This window comes from Epinephelus moara, chromosome 2, assembly GCF_006386435.1.
Source record: "Epinephelus moara isolate mb chromosome 2, YSFRI_EMoa_1.0, whole genome shotgun sequence".
Classification (NCBI taxonomy): Eukaryota; Metazoa; Chordata; class Actinopteri; order Perciformes; family Serranidae; genus Epinephelus; species Epinephelus moara.
The window spans coordinates 3,814,289-3,832,449 of record NC_065507.1 but is presented as its reverse complement, the minus strand read 5'-3'; the positions used below and the strand labels follow the sequence as shown (position 1 = coordinate 3,832,449).

Below are 18,161 nucleotides of genomic sequence, written 5' to 3'. Positions count from 1 at the left end.
GCAGTTCTCTGATGGTACGAAAATTCCTTCCTGCAGAACCTGCAGAGAGCGGTGCTCCTATCAACAGCTCCATCGGGGTGTTTTTTAAATGTAAATGTTTGCGTCCATCATGTGACAAAGTTAGTGTGGCCTTCAGTGACGCACCAGGTCAAAGGTCACTGTGGAACGTGATTAATCAGCGTTTATTTTTCTAACACATTATGAATTCTGTGATTAATTAATCAAAATGAATGCATTATTTTGACAGTCTTACTATATATTTATAGTAAAATATGGGTGAAATCTGGACACTGGTTGAGTCTTATTGTCTCGACTGATTGTCTTTGTGATGCTTTTGATGTTTTATGTATAAAGCACTTTGAATGACCTTGTTGCTTACATGTAGCCTAAATAACTTTATAAGTAAGCTTGCCTTCAGGGCCCAGAAGAGGATTGGGCCATTTAAAAGTTCATCATAATAATATCATATCATATTATTTATCATATTATGAATTTAATAATATCATGAGAGTGGTTTTCAGTTAAAAAAAACAGTGTCAATACACACAATGAATTCATTAACCATTATCTAATAAAAAGGCTATAGCAAGTTAATCATCAACGTGCAGAGGTGTGTGTGTGTGTGTGTGTGTGTGTGTGGGATCAATCCACCTGGACTCAGGTAACACGCAACATTTCATATTGATAGTTAATATTGCCTTGTGTTTATCTGTATGCATAAACAGTCACAAACAACATGTTGACACACACACGTGTTTACAGTGAAAGCTTTAACTCAGAGTTTAATTCCTGCTGGTTTGATTGACACCAGCTCCAGATGGGAGGGTCGACTCCACTTCAAACCTTCCTAAGTCCCGCCTCACAGTGTGGATCTTGCTGAGGACTTGAGGCTATAAAATGAAGGAACTTACTGTAAGCGGGACGCACTCTGTAGTTGGAGTTCCCTTTGTGAACTCCTACACAGACACTAAAGTCACTCCAATGCTTTAATCGGCGCTCACACACAGAGATATCGCCGCCGGGTTGCTCTCACTTGAAGCCGAAAACACTTCATCAAGTCGCCGGGTCGAGCCAGAGCAGAGCCATGGCAGGGGACGGGTCAGACCAGCGAGCGCTGCAGTATGAACAAACGCTGGTAAGTTTGACCTGTTGCCAGTCTGAACTTTGTCCACTGCTCACACACCACGTACAGTGTTGGAGAGGGCAGCCAGACTCCATTGACAGATCTGTCAACTTGCTGTTGGCCAACCCTACACATCTGGTGGTAGCATAACAGCGAGCGGTGTGAAGTGTGGTTTAAAAGTTGCATTTTAACCACAATAAATACATGTTGGTGTGAAATATGTATGCCGAATGAATCACTGTGTCTTTGTGAGTCTAGAAGATTCTACTTGAGTGTGTGTTTTTGGCCGCAACTAGGTGTTAAACTAAAAACTGACATATTTCAAACGAGGTTTGGCCCCCTGTGCGCTCACGTGAAAGTGACCGAGGTTTGTGGTGTCGGAAGCCGCTGTGAGTGGTGTGTGTGTCTCTAATTGCCCTTTGGTGTCCTTGTGTGTGGTGACACAAGCAAGGACACGTTTCTGAGTTGTCTGTCAGCTCACGCTGGATGTCTTTAGCAGCTAGCTTCACAACAGTAAAGGGGCTTATTAACAAAACATCTGGATTTCGTTATCCTGCAACAGGTAGTCCTCTCCTGTGCGGCCAAACTCCACTGTCAAAATTACATAATCTTTAAAAAAAAGCCGTGTAAATTGACATAAACGCATATTAGAAAATGATTTGTGCTTGATTTGAATGTCAATTATGTGCCAGTGAATTCGGCTTAGAAATATTTAATACTGTGCATATAACTATCAGCTTTCCCAGCCATTTCCACACACCTCCTTGGTGCAACCTGAGGACACCATGGTTTTAAAAGTTGTATTTTAGGAAATTGCGTGTTGTTTGGTGCTTGATAGCTCAGCCGACTCCACAGTGGGATCTTGATGTGTGTAAAAGCACTGGAGGCACGTTTTGGAAGATGTGCATATTTGCTAAAAAGCAAAGTGCCTCTTCCTTAACAGATTTTTGAATGGAATTTCCTTAATAAAATGTGCATTCAGATCCCTGATTTAGCAACAATTCACTCTGCCTGCTGTCATGACATAAAATATCTACTACATGCACGAGGGTGATGTCATCTGCACACAAACAGCACACTGTTGGAGTTACTGTATGTGTAGGCTGCGCTGATATCAGCCACCAACGTCCAACAATAGGTCAATTCATTGTGTGCATGCACATGCATAATATGTTGCAGGATGTGATGCTTGCTCGGTTACGCAGGTGTCCAGTGCCATGCTGGCTAACCTTTATGCAGAGCACTGAGTGTCAACAGTGAGTGGATGTGAGCTTAGACTTTAAAAGTTACTGTACGCTTCGCAATCATTACCGAAGGTCATTTCCTTTTTTATCTTGCGTAACATGCAGGCAGTTGCTGGGATGTGTTCAGTCGGTGGTCGGCAGGAGGTTTACAAGATGTAGCAGCTGAATGGTTTGATATTGGACCTGTTTTATTCAGCAGGGGGCTCTCAAACATTTACATGTCACAGGCCTTCACACAGATACAGATCAGAGCCCGTGGACCACCGCTTAACATGTCTGTCCTTGGGATCTCCATCAGGGCTGATTTAGATTAATATTCAGCAATGAACCTGGGAGATAACAGTGGTGAGGGGGAAACAAATGATTACACTCTTGTACATAGTCTAACAGGTGTCATGAGCTAAGTAATTAGAGCATTTACATGATGCATAGTTTTGCTCCTGCAGCCAGAGGACCTCTCAGGTGTCCAGATCCCTCTTTGAGGAGACTGAATCTGCAGTGTGTCCCTTGTGATGATCAAAGATGGGGTTTGGACCGTTTGTATAAGTGTGTAAATGTCCAGTTGAACTTTTCCTGACAAACTTGTGTCAAGCCTAAACAATCTGCTATTTGAGGAGACAAGTTTTATAGGCCAACTGGACCCATTCAGTGGCAGCGAGGCTTTAAATTAAGAAGAGCCACAACTGTAACACTCCTTTGGGCCTCTGTTTCCTTCTCTTGAAAAAGTTTCTTTGTCCGCCTCTCTGTGTGCTGTTAATCTTTGTGTGTGTGTGTGTGTGTGCGTTTGTGTGTGAGAGATTACACAACGTGCGACCCGCTGATTCAGCGCTGGACGCTTTGTCACCCTGGCGGGGTCTCGTGCTCTGCGGCTCTGAAAGGAACATGCAAGCAGCTCTTTCTCTGCAGAAAGAAAACACCTCCATCCACACCACCTCTCCTGTTAATCTGAGCTCCCTCTGCTGCGGACGATTGTTACATGAACAAGATTGTGGAAGCGTCTAAATAGAATCAAATAAAAATAGCTACAGTGTGAGAATAACATAAATGAGTCCTCTCTCTGCCCCCCATCTCCTCGCCGTGGGTTGTAGTAACATGGTGTCTTTGTGTGATATTGGCAGTCATGGTGGTTGTGTGGGTTTGTTGTGGGCAGTGGATGCTCAAAGAGGCCAGTGTAGTTTGGCTGTGAGAGGGGCTGAAAGGCTGGCTGCAGAAATGTTGGCGGGGCCAGGAGTAAGGAGCACTTAGAGAATAAAAACCAGCCTCAACATATTGTCTGTTAACATCAGACTGGTGCATCGGTGTGGATGTGTGAGGATGAGTTGTGTAGGATATGGTGGAGTATTCGTGCAAAATACACAATGCATGCTGCAGTGTTGCTAACCTTTATACACAAATGCTTTTACATTATTCTCCCTAATTCTAGTGTCCCACAGGCATCTCTTTGAGAGGCTTCTTCAAGAATAAAAAAGAAATGTTTGGAAACACGTCACGTAAAGAGCCCAGCATCTCAACAGACAGCAGCTACAATCAGAACATTTTAGTGTCAGCATTCAACAATGAATATAAGTGTTGACTTAATGCTCTAAACATACGGCCCGGGGGCCAGAACTGGCCCACCAAAGGGTCCAATCCGGCACATTGGATGACTTTGCACACCTCATACTGATGCACCTGTGAATGCTAAGGAGCAATTAAAACAGTGAGTAGTAGGGATGTTACTGGCGACGAATTTCCCTATCGACTAAACGAAAATTTAAGACTAGTCGACTAGTCTAAAAAACGGTCTCGGCACGGTGCATTCAGGCTCAACATATTCCATTAACTTCCTGAAGCCTTTAACCTCAACAAAGTTAAGTGGAAGCATATCTTGCGAGGTCATTGTCGTGATGAGCTGCATTATCTTCTCAGACTGGGCGGGATCACAGCGTCTCTGGGTGAACGATGTCAAATCAGTCTGAGTGTGGCGAGCACCGCTAGCATCCGTGCAGGTTAACGTCCAAATGCTTGAGTTGGATGTGGTTGTGCGTTGCTCCAGTCGAGTGATTAACAGTTTATTTTTTGACACAGAGGCGCTGGTCTTGTGAGAGGACGTCTCTCCAATTTCCCACCGTGCTGTTTTAAAACTCCAGTCTACTCGAGCATTACCGCGGGGAGGGGGGCTGCTTTGTGATGGCTCTGTAGCAACCACTAGTGGCGGGCAGCTGCATGACAGTTAAGCGGCCTTGTACATGAATAAAACACTAATTGGTTTAACAGACTAATATTTCTGGTGCCGACTAGCGAGGGGGCGGACGTTTAATCATTTAGACGTCTAATCGAGCTCATCCCTAGTGAGCAGATGCTTTATGTAATATGCTGCCTCAGAGGCTTTTTTACAGTAGAGTGCAGCTCTCTGAAATACAATGAATACTTTCTGTGGTCATATTTAAAGATATTGAACATTGTGCAAAATATTGTCAAGCAGCAGCTTCAGTACAAAAGAATCTGTATCAGACTTCTTTCTCAAAACAAAATGGGTGGGGCCCTGCTGCTGAGGCACTGACAAAACTTCAGATTGTTAAAAGTTTTTAAGGCAGGGGGTGACTTAACCTGCATCTTCAACAGCTTCCACTTTAGTGGGGGAAAAAAAACATAATGGAAGTGAATTCTCAACTGACTGAATGTGGAAAAACTGAGACATACTGTAGAATTTGCACCTAATTTTTCTGAGGATGTCGCCGGCTGTTCATCACTAGTTTTGTAAATGGATGGAACGTTTTCAGACTTCTTGACATTAAAAAAAAGGAAACATTTTAAGGGGTTGTTATTTATAGGTTATTATGTAATGGTTTTACTGGTCTGGCCCATTGGAAATCAAACTTGGCTGTATGTGGCCCCTGAACTAAAATCAGTTTGACACCCCTGCTCTAAAGAGGCTTGGCGTGAGTTAAAATGTTTGATTCAGACTCTAAAACACTCGCTGTAGGAAACCACCATAAATCACAGGTTACTCATAGATCAAGATTGTTATGTGCACGGCAAGAACACAGCGATTTACAATAAAATTCTTCATTGCTCGTCTCCCTTCACACAGAACAATGATAAAATTAGAATAAAAGTTAGATTTTAAAGAAAAATAATTAATTAAATAGATCAGCAGAAACAAAGAATGTAGTGAAAACCCCAAGTTTAAATATAAAGTGCACTAAGCCTCATGCAAACATTGCATTAAATCAGATCAAGTTGTAGCAGTGAGTGTGATGGGACTGGTCTGATGGAAGTGTGAAGACACTGTGGTTGGGGTGTGTGCTGTCCTTGATGATGCTGTTGTAAACGTCCTGAATGAATGGGAAGGCTTATCTATGAATCATTAGTAACAGTGCTGTGTCAATGATGATAAAACAGATGTTGAGGAAAATCTATCAAACTGTTGAAATTCAGTATTTTTGCTGGCAAAAAGAAAAATAGCAAACAGCAGTTGAACTGGTCTCAGTTTTAGTGGTGATTTTAGGTCGGTGTAAATTCACTGTCACCGTCTGTGTTGCCGTAGCTTTATCTTTATGTCAATAATAAATGGACCATCTTGTGATCAAAGGTGACGTTTATTAGGTGCTGTACAACAGAGAGTGACAGAGTACTATTTATGACATTTTATGTAGCGTGACAGGAGTTTTCCGAAGCAATGAAAAGCAATATATGTCAGTATTGCTCCAACTTAAATGCAAAACAATGTGCACATGAAACTTTGTTTAACAGAGCAACACCATTTAGTCCAGTGGTTCCCACCTGGTGCAGCCACGAGGTCCAGATTTCACCTTAGTCACTCGTTCTGCAGCAGGAAAGCGTGTTTTTTTTGTCCCACTTTTGAACCTTGGCCCACCTGTTGGAACCACTGATGGAGAGTTTGAGCTTGTGTCCTGCTTTTTTGCATCGTAAAGTTATATTGTTTGTTGTTTTGTTCCAGTCTGCAACAAGACGTTGTTAAAAAGATTTGTCCCCCAGATGCTTGTACTCAACCTCTGGACGGTATTTACCACAGTCAGGTGTCTGTACTGAGAGTGAGCTGGCATGTCAGATAGCAGCATTACCAGAGACATGCAGTAATGTTAGTTGACTCGAGTTAAACAGTGGCGACAGTCTTTGGTTCAGTCCGCTCTTTAATGATTAACAGGATAATCAAAATGATCCCCGGTATGAGATCTAAATGATATGACAGGCTCTTAAAGTGACACTGCACTAATTAACATCATGATGAGCGTCACTCAGCCTGTGAAAACAGTCATATAATGTGAATTAACTCTGATGACATCATCACGGTTATCTTCAGTTCAGTTATGACAACAAACAGGTGATAACAGAAAGACTGTGGTACGGACTGGTAGAAGTTTAAGAGACCTAGATGTATCCAGACAGGGAGGGGCCAACAAGTGATGCAATCATGGTGCATTATGGGAACTGTAAGACTGGAATCAGAATCAGAATCAGAAATATTTTATTGATCTCCGAGGGGAAATTGTGATTCGGTACAGCTACTGCGATGTAAAGAACAGAGAGTTATAAGAAGTAAGAATTAGAGTAAGGTAGTGCTGGATGATTATGGCAAAAATAATAATCACGATTATTTTGATTGATATTGAAATCACGATTAATAAACACGATTATAAGTTGGTCGTGTTGCCTTGGGGGGCAGACACGACGGCGTGACAAACTTTGCAAACAATTTCCTTTTGCTCGACGTCCGTCAACTTGAAGCCAAAATGTTTCCAGATGACTGAAGTTGTCCTACCTTTCTTCTCAACCAAAGGCTGCCTTTCTGCCATGTTCTCAATCGCTCGCTCCACATATTATTGATCCACACACGTCACACGCTTGCTGCTGCTGCACGTAACACAGGTGCATTCACGGTGCTTTTCCAGCACAGGAACTTACATACACGCCGCGCCGTGCAGCGCATTAATCGTTTTTCTTCAATTATAATGTTTTTATGATCGTGAGAAGCCAAAATCGAAATCATGGTTAAAATTCAATTAATCGTCCAGCCCTAGAGTAAGGTAACAACATGGAGAAATCTGCATCCAGAGGTGTGCATTTTTGGACAGACCAAATGTACAGAGCTGTAAAGTTGTCCACCATGGTACCAGTTAGCTGCTAGCTAACCGTAGCGAACTTGTTTGGTCTGTGACGTAATAGGTCAACTGGAAAAAGGTCCAATACTAACAAGCTGAAAGGGGGCATATCTCCACCTATCGTAGAGGAGTCGCACATAAATCAATTCCCCTCCCGTGCTTGTATACTGGGACAAGGACAGTAGTCCAGTTAAATGTCCTACTCGAACTGTGGCTCAACTTAACTGTGCATGTCAACGTACTGATCGTTGCGGTGCTATTTCGGAGCTTAATCCATTCGGGATTTAAAGACTCCACTTCTCGAAACTGAACTTTGAGTCCCGCAGCTTCATGGAAGTGCTGCACAGCTTTGGTTTCTCACTTGTGTTCTTTAGACCTGATGCTGTCCATATGAGCTGGGCTAACCTGATTAGCATGCTGTAGCTAAGTGACGACAGTGGCACACTCCCAAAGCGTTCTGGGTGGAACACGTGGCCTGCTTTAAATAAGTCGTGTGCATGCCAAGATGTCATTAGGCACTATCAAAGGCATATTAGACATACCAACCCAACAGAGGGTGCATACAAAAATGTTTGAGCGGATTATCATACAGTTACACAGCTATAAATCTCTGTTACCTGCGGCAACAAGTTGGCAATACTGACAAAAACACCTGACGCTCAGGTGACACTGCAGCTGAGGAGGGTCTATCCTGCTTTATATGGAATCACAGCGCTGCTACATCAGAATGAGCCAGTCGTCTCTGAGATTATGAGACACTCTGCAAAGTGGACGCACAGTATGAGTGTGTGTGTGTGTGGGAGCCTGGGGTATTGTTTTGTCTCTATGTCCTGCTGGTGTCATTATGTCTGTGACGCCACCTCATTCCTGGGAGTCTTGATACGATCATGCGTTTGGTGTTCCTCCTCTTCATCCCATCCCTGGCGAACAGACGGCGGATTGTCACGCCTCGGCTTTGATGGCTCGTTATTGTTATTACCAGCCAGGCCGTATGATTGTGCTGGGTAATGGTGTGTGTGTGCAGGGTCACATGGTGACACGCTCTGTCTGGAGGCTTATTGCTCGTGTGTGTGTGTGTGTGTGTGTCCCTGCATGTTTTGTGTGTAGAGCTCTGATAAGAGTCATAAGGTGAGAGATAAGGTGATCAGCAAACAGTGAGTTAAAGGACACCGATTGGATTGTGTGTCTGGATCCTGTAAAACATCTCACTCCATGTTCAACTCTCCTCCTGGCCGAGTCGGACGCTGTATTACAAGTGCGTACCCGACAGAAGTGTTGGCACTTGGTACAGGCTATTTCATGTGACACAAAGTCTTCTGGTTTATGATGGAGAGTGTGTTGATATCTTATATTGTCTGTAGATGTTTTGCACAGAGCAACAGGGAAGTGAAAGTGTCGGGCGGCGGAGTATGGAAATGTAATAATTTGAGAGTGCACATTTCCCCCTGTGTGTGCATGGGTGTGTGTGAGTGTTGCGGCCATCTGTCTTGCTGCGACACGGAGTAATTTGTAACCCTGTGTTATTCGCCTTGCTGTGGTAATTAGGCTTTATGTAGCCACATCCGTTTGATGTCTGCCCGCTCGCAGTCTTAGTGGAAATTTCCCGTTTTGCTCGCCCTCTCCTCTCCTCTGTTTCCCTTCATCACGCCTTGTGGGTAAAGTCTTTTTTATTTTTACAAGACAGGTCAACAACTCCTTGACCCCGCGCTTTTGGTGTTTGGAGAAAAGGCTGCTTGCATAACATTTGTTCAGAGCTGAGTTGTGAATAGGCCGACTCGAGCAGCAGATAAGCATCAAAAGCTTCTAACGGTTTTTCTCCGGGTTACAAAAGATCAACCTTTGCTTTTTTGTTTTGTTTTTTCTTTTCTCGAAATGACAAATCCACCTCTATTTATCCTCTGGGCAAACAGCCATGATGGATTTCCTCAGCGAGGACTCGATGTGTGCAGAGATCTGGAGGTCTAAACACAAACATTTGCACAAAGGCGAAAGAATGAAGCCTCCAAACAAGGAACTGTTTGTAATAACTGTGATTTCTGCAAACACTCCACGAGACAGGAGAAATGTTGACTGGGTGTGTGCAGGTGAAATCAAAGGTGGAATGTGTGTGTGTGACGGTGTTTGTTCTCAGATGCATTGATCACTCAGACCGGCTTGTGTTGATGATTAACCGCAGAGAGAATGAGCTCGACGGGTCAATAGATCAACAGAGGAGCTCGTGTTCAAGTGTTGAGGCGTGTCTCTTGATTAGTGCCATACAATTATTTCTTCCCGCTTTGTGTCCTTAACAAACATGGAGTAGAGAACAGATGGACAATAGAGATCTAAGGCGAGTGTTGGTTCAGTGCTAACCCTCAGTACAGCTGATTAATAGGTGAGTTTAGGCAATGAAAGGTCAATACAGGGCTTCAAGTATAAAGACGAGCAGAGAATGAGACGAATCATGGAAAACACAGTACAGTACAGTAAGTCTGAAGGTTCATGTTCGATGCAGAAAATCAACTCTACAACTTTGCTGCTGCCTAGTTTTTGAAGAAAAACCACATTGTTAACAGCTAGTGGTTGATTACAGTTTGAAAACCAGCTCGTAGTGACACAAAGATGCAGCCTCTCATCATAATTTCTAATTAGTCAAAGTGTTTTGTCCTTGAAATGTCGGGAAATATTAAAACATACTCATCACATTTTCCTTAAGCCCTACATGATGTCATCAGATGTCTCACTTTCTCCAGCCACCAGTTCAAACCCCAGTTTACATTGATGTGTCTCCTATTCTTGAAAAATGGATCAAATCATGTCTCAACAAAAAGCCCTTAAAAATACACCTTATCAACACAGTGATTTAGTTTCGAGGGTGAATATGTATTTTTAAAGGATTTATATGTATGAAATAAATATGATTTGTACAATATTTGGATATGCTTTATTTTTTTTTCACTTCTAAACTTGCCCTGTGCAGAAAACACCTGTGACCCAGACAATAGAAAAATGTGTTTAAAGTCTCCAAAATCAAAAGCTAACAGTACGCACTAATAACAAAGGTGTATAAACGCACTGCTATAAGCATCTTTATTTTAAGATATATTTTTGTGACAATGCTGTGTCTCAGACTTTGTTTTCAACTCTGTCAGATTTCTGCAAAAACATAATTTAATTAGACGTAAAAGGAGTCAGCTGTATCACAAGGACTCGTGTCTCACTTCCTGGTCTCCAAAAAAACCTGTATGTATTAAAAAAACAACAATTAAATGAATAATTTATTATTCTCTTTGATATTTTTGTCATATACAGGTCAGCAGTGATGGTTGTTGGGTAACGTGTTGTCTCATGTCAAGTCTTTGATTATATGACAAGATCATGTGACAAGACGATATCTGGTAGGTAGTACTGGCACATTTGACTTTATTTAACTTTATTATAACATATACATACACACATATAATTATTTGATTAATTATTTGATTAATAATTTATTTAACTTGTCAAGACTGATCAGCTGAGCACATCTGTAAATCCAGTGAGCAGCCGTGTGTTTTAAACATAAAAGCAGCAGTAAGAAAACAAGAGAGAAACAAACATAGCAAAGCTCCCTGAGTTAGATTCCTTTGGCCTTTATTATAAACAGTTGCCAGTGGTGTGTGTGTGTGTGTGTGTGTGTGTGTGTGTGTGCGCCTTATAACTAGTAATGAGCGTGCACTGCAGCCCGTCGTATCTACCTTCCACCACTGGATCAGGACGCTGTGTGACGGCTCTGAAATGTTTGTGACAATGAAAAAGTGAGACAGTTTTTCTGTCTTTAAACTGAAGCGAGCTAAACTTTGTCACATTTGGTTGTTAGCTTCACTGAAAATACTCCATGATGTTGACGTCATGTTACTGAATGACTCCCAGGATGAGTGTCGACTGAAATACGCATGTGCTTCCTCTTTTTCCTTATATTTAAATAAGAGGAACTGAATTGTTTTTAGTTTTGTGAGGGAGGTTTACTGTTAAAAAAAAAAAAAAATGATAAACTGAGATGATTAAGATTTGGAGCCTAGCCCTGTTTCTACTGATCTGCTGTCTATTGGATTCTGTATTATTTGTTTAATTTAACATATTTGATTGTGTGATGTAAACTGTCTTGCTGTAATAAACATTTTTTTTTATCATAATGACATTATCATTATTATTTATTTTACTAGAGATTATATCAACAGAAAAATGAGTTTCACCGCTTCAAATCAAATCAAGTTTATTTATTTAGTACATTTAAAAACAACCGCACTTGACAAAAGTGTTGCACAACTTAAAACAACGGCACACAAATATATAGAATTTGAAAAGTCACAATAAAAAAAAAAAGATCAATAAATAAATACATATTTTCCAGTTTCTCCCCTGTACTGAATATCTTTTCAAAAATGTGCAAACACATACATCACATGTGACTCCCATCAAACTCAGACTATCAGTCATAATCTGAAGACACACACACACACACTGCAGAATGAGTGACTTTTCCCATAAAGGCACAAGAATTTGAAACATAAACTTATAAAACTTATACTTACTCACTAACACTTAACTTATAATCATTTCTGAATATAATGAAAATGAAATAAACTGCAGGCAGAATGGTTAACAGGGTAAAACATAAATTATTCTAAATCCAGATCACCTCTTTTTCTCAAAGAGTTAGAAGAATAAAAAAAATAAGAATAAAGTGCTTACTGTTGCCACCACATCAGCATTTCACTTTTGACTTTGTGTTTCACATTTTCCCTTGAAAAGCAAACGCTGTGAGATGCAGCAGCAGCATTTCCATTTATATGGGAAACTCTGTGGACGGTCTGTTCCTTTGTCATTTCACACTTTCTCATACTGTCGACACACAGATGGGCAGAAACTACAGAAACTACTGTACAATATGCTGCTCTTACTTTCTGAGATGGTTATGAAGGTGATGTACAGGAACCTCGTCAATATGAGGTCAGATAAGGTGAACATGCCGCTACCACTACATGGAGTCCCCACTTATCTGATGGAAGCTGGACCCTGCTTAGCATTTTTTCCTATCATTTGTTGAAGGGCGCAGTTTCTACTGGGAAAGATCGGATATTTAATTTTTTTAAATATATATATATATCTATATATATGAAAACATACAAGTCACAGCTGGGCAGCTAATTTCCGGTTTAATGGTGCAGCTCTTCTCAACTTTCTAAATGTTATTGGACTAATTGAACTAAATCCTGAAAGTGAAACGAGTCACTTCGTGGTGGTTTTGGCGCTCAAAGAAAGTGTATCCACTGGTTAACAAATGTCTCTTTCACAATGCACGTCTATGGCAAAAAGTGTTTTCGGGCCAAATGGCATCACATCATGGACCTGCAGTTTGGCCACTGTGTCAAATCAGCCTCAAAGCCTGGCGCTGTTCCTGGGTGTTTAATTAAAAGGCAGATAATTATGAAAAATGTCCGTCACAGTTTTCCAGAGTTCATAATGATGGTGTTTGTTTTGACCCAACTGCCAAAAGATTTTCAGTTCACAACCATATAAAACAGAGTGAAACACCAACTTCTTTCATTTTAAATGCAGGAACAACAAAATATTTATATTTTTTGCTTCATAAATGAAACAATTGACCAAACAAAATTGTTGCTGATCAATTTTCTGTGCACGACCTGATTAACCCTTAAAAACCAGGAGCAACATCTCTTTTCTTGTGCTGCTTTCAGGCGCCTTTCACATGCATTTAAACCATTGAACTCTGAGCACATTGGTGCGATTTCAAAAACATGAGAAAAAAGGCAATGAGCAAGTTGGTAAGAAATATCCCACAAATTGAAGAAAAATAATAGATTTAGAAAATTATAAAAAAAAACAAAAAAACAAACTAGGCAAGAAAGGATAAAGCTCGGGAAATTCAATATTTTTAATAATAAATCTTGTTATGTTACAGATTTATTATATTTTTTTAAACAGTCTTTCCAGGTCATTTCATTGTTTTTTTTTTATTTTAACTTTTTTTTCTGTTTTTACTAATTTCTTGCAAATTTTTTGGGTCATTTCTTCTTGAGTTGCTCATCACCTTCTTCCAATGTTCTCAAAAGGAATCACACCAGTTAGTCATGCTAGTCATGATCAGTTTACCATGACCACCTATGTGTCATAAGAATTCATTAAATGTTGTATAATTTGTATTTAATAGGATGGAAAAGCCTCTGATGCTCTAAATGGAGATTCAAAATGATCAGCTTGTTCCAGGTTTCATGGAGTATATGCCAAAATCCAGAGTTACGGACTGATTCAGTTCATATTCAATGCTGTTGAAATAAAATAATGTCATTTTAACAGAGTGGCACATTGGCACAGAGTGGCATATCATAAATAACACGGAAAAACAAAGAGCAGAAGGTGTGGAACCTCTTCACCAGCTGAGGTGAATGTGACTGTTTCAGTATTCATATTTGAGTCTGGATCTTTCTCACGGCACACAGTTGATACATAAACAAGGTCACCTTTATCAGAAAGGTGTTTGATGTAAAAGCATCTCTGTAAACATGGGAAATCTGTGAGCAAACACACACTCCAACACACACAGCTGATAGTGAACTGAACATCCGCTGATGTGTCAACTCTGACTTTCATGTGTTATCATGGCATGCTGTCACCTCAGGGTCACTTGGCTGTGTGTCCACTGACTGTCCACCTGTGTGAAACCAGCGGAGCTTGTAGAGAACGAGGGCCCACACTGACAGTGATAAGAGAAAAAGTGTCATTTATTTTAAAACGACTGCTTGAAGACGAGACGAGCAGAGTGACAGCTGAAAGTTGGTTGAGAGTGTAGGTTTGGTTTCAGAAGTGGAAGGTCTCAGAAACAGTGTTTAATATCTGCTATATGTAGCCGATATTTTTAAACTTTACATTTCAGTGTTCAATTATATGTTCTCACAATGCTGTGGTTAACATGTGGTCATGTTTAGGCACATAAACCACTTGGTTAGGGTTGGGGAAAACATGTTTTTGGCTCCAAAAACCCAGTCTGGTTGCAACAATCACAGTGAGAAATGTCCTGAACTCTTGTTTTGCACTACTTGTTTGCTGGTCTCAGATGGTGGTCTGCTGCTCACACCAAGGTCTCAAACATCCCCTTCTCCTCCTGATGAGAAACTCAGCTCATGTACATGTAATCTGAAGTATGTCACTTTAGAAATGTACTGTACAATGCCAACATTTTCTTCTGGTGAACACATAAAAACACCTGCACTGACACATTGGTATGAGGTGACTCCCCAGGCAAGACCACCCCTAAATTCTAAAGCTGAAAATGCACCGTCATGTAACGTGTGTCAAGAACCACCCTTTGCAAACACTGGACGCGTCACGCTGCAGCTCGTCAAGAGACGACCACGCAAATTTATAACCACTTTTACTGAAAGATCTGCACTTCCTCCACCTCTGCACGAGCTTAAAAACATATGTGGACACCCACTAATTAAAGTTGATTTCTCACCTGAAGAGCTGATCTCCAGAGCTGTTACCCGCCAGGCAGTATCTTTATGGTCATTGACTTTAAGACGGGATCGTGGGTCACTTAGCTCAGGATATTTCTTGACCTCAACAACAAGTCTCTCCTCATCCATTCTTCGCCACACACGAGACACAGCAACAGCTACAGAGTTCAACATCAATAATCAATAATGAAAAGAGAAGTCGAGCTGCCATAGGAGCAGAGAAAAAGAGCTACTATAGGAGCAGGTTTGTGCAACTACAGAGTGGATGGGGGGGGGGGGGATGCATTTAATTAAGGGGATGACAAGGCTGGAAACAGGACAGTGACGTAAAATGCCTTGGGGCACCAAGTCCAGGAGCGCCGATGCACATCTATTTACCGGCGGTGTGGGGTTGTATTTTGAATTGCTGCCCCGAAGCGTCCTACGCCTGTCCTCAAGCTGTTGAGGGTTGTCCACTGCTTTCAGGGCAGGTGTTGACCGGGAACATCTGTGGGGTCTTCGATGTAGTGGTGAAGCCTTGATGGTTCTGCTGACTTCCACTGGTCCCTCCATCTTGTCTTGACCCCGACAGCCTTGGAGGTATCAGATGGTGTTGTATGGAGCAGTTCTCAGGCGCCAGGACTTGAGATGCAAGCGCTGTGGTGTCTCCGTAGTGATCTTGTGGAGGAGGTGGAATTCACTTGTCTGTGCCTTTCAAGCGAGGGCCAGCGTGGTTGCTTCTCGTCTGACCTCTGCCGGAGCGATACCTGTGAAGACAGGCAGTTGGTGTTCTTGGGGTGGCTCGTAGACATTCGCAGCTTTCAAAGGATATTTTCAGACTTGTGACCATGATACGTACTGAGTGGTTCAAATATTAACTTGTCAGTGCCCTCCTGTGGACAAACAATGTAAAGGACACTGTTTCTAAATCAAACCTAGTTTTTATTTTCTGTACTGTAGTTTCATGTTACTTATCCACCTGCAGTAAGATGATATCAGTCAACATAACGGCAGGGTCGATTTATCGGTCGGGTTCTATGATATGATGCAATTTCTGGAGACTCTATTTAGAATTGAATACTAGAAATTCCAAGGTAATTCATCACACTGATGCAAAAATCACATAATATTTATTTGCAGTTTCAGTTTAAACATGAGGATCAATCCTAACTTTACCATCCTGTACACAGTGCCTCATTTAGTGTCTGTTGTGTGTGGCTGCAGGGATAAACTGGCTGATGATTGCTCATGCAGATGTTTGTCACAACAAAAAGAGGATCTGGCGTGATGCTCAGAGCGATTCATGGCCCAGCGATCAGCCCAGCTGTCTGTATCATCACCATGTTGTGGTCAGACCGGATGAGCTCCGGTGTGGCCGGTCCTTATCTGCTGTCACTACTGATCTTCCACATTGTGGCTGACTGCCTCAGTGTTTACGCATCCATCAGCACATTTTTCACTGTTGAATATCCACGGTGATTACTCACCAGCTCTGATCAAGCAGAGTGTCAGAGGGTCAACATCATGACACCAACAGACGTTATACGTTTATTTTTTGCTCCTTATCGGGCTGTGGGGAGCTATATTCTCCCACAGCTGCACTTTAATGCAGCCATCGTCATGAATGACGTAAATACCAAGTTATGCTGATGACACGCTTGTGTCAGTAAAGAACTTTTAAAGCCGTAGAATTCTATGATGCACTCTTACTCACAGGGTTTTCCAACTAAGAGCCGTTTTATTGGGTGAGGGGGGTGTCAGGACATTTATTCATTACCATAAAATTGTCAGGAAGTTGTAAACGATCCCACAAAATATTGTTTGTGTTCAGAAACATCAGCAAATGCTTAAAAATGTACACTGCTTCAGTGTTGACCCAGAATTGTCTTGAATGTCCTCACATGAACCAATTGCTACTTTCTGTAGGCGCTGCTCCTCTAGCCAAGGGGGACTATAAAAAGATTTTAAAAGCGTATGATAATTGATGTTAGACATCTGATATCAGTCATACAAGTGATGCCCTTTTTTCCTACACCACACAGATTAAAGGGCTTGTAAATTATAGAATCATGTGAATGAAAACTATTAAAAAATGAAGTGTTACCAAGAGTAACAGCTTTATTTGCCTTTAGATTTTTTCTTCAAGTTCTAAATAACAGTTTCACTGTTATTCCTCTGCTCCGGCAACAGCTGCAGCCATCATGTTTTTGGGGTTTGCATCCATGCCATTCTTGTGGTATCTCAAGAACAGCTTGAGGGAATTTCCTCAAATTTGGCACAAACGTCCACTTGGACTCAACAATGAATTGGTAAGAATTTAGTGGTCAAAGGTCACTGTAAACTCACGACCCGTCCATTCTCGTCAGCATGATTTCTCAGGACATTTCAGGGAGTTTCCTCAGATTTAGGCCAGATGTCTTTGATTCCAGGATAAGCTGCTAAGAATTTGGTGAACAAAGGTCGCTATGACCTCACAAAACATTTTTGGCCATAACACATGAATTCATGCGCCAATATGACAAAATTTCACACAAATATCTCAGGTAGCCCCCTGAAAGTTGGAGACTTCGTCATCATCATCAGTCGGAGACCCCTCAGTCAACTCAAAGTGCTTCAAGTTGAGAATTTATTTTTGTTTTTGGTTTACTTATTTATTTTTGCTAGTCAGTGTGCTGTGCAGTGTACTTTCTGTGATGTTTTGATCCCCAGATTTTGCTGCGGAGTGAGCGCTCTTGACTTTCACGCTACGCTTTGCCTCTGAGATGACATTATCATCTCTCTTCTGCTTGGAAGTGTTGAATTTACAGCTCATAGATTAATACGACACAGTCTGTGGCTTTTGTTTGATGTCTAGTGTCGGCAAAAAATGTTATTGCACATTCCCAACCTGTCATTAGCGCAGTCACCCTGAACGTCCCACTGAGCCTGTTCAAACTTTAAAACTTTACATGAACAAAAGGGAATCGTTGAATATTCATATTAAACGTAGGAATCTGATTCAACTGACATAATCCTGAGTTGGGTACAGCCCTGCAAATGGTTTTAAGCCCAGTTCAGACCAAAGATTCATGATGAGACAAGCTGAAACAGGCAGCTACTTGCAATGCACCGTTCTGCAACGTTCTGAAAACCTGCTGGTTCACACCAATGCAACTAGATGAGATGGTGTATCATCTCTATGCAACAACTCTCTTCAACTCTGTCAACTTCT

At 41.5% G+C, this 18,161-nt stretch overlaps 1 protein-coding gene across 1 annotated transcript in view; it reads left to right on the top strand.

Moving 5' to 3' along the window:
- Window positions 1-878: 878 nt before the first annotated feature.
- Window positions 879-18,161, top strand: part of LOC126400883 (chloride channel protein 2-like) — a 230,559-nt gene continuing 213,276 nt past the window's right edge. Inside the window, exon 1 of the mRNA XM_050061878.1 lies at window positions 879-1,135. Within this exon, the coding sequence (XP_049917835.1) occupies window positions 1,085-1,135 (51 nt within the window). The 5' untranslated portion in view covers window positions 879-1,084. The remainder of the gene's footprint in view (window positions 1,136-18,161) is intronic.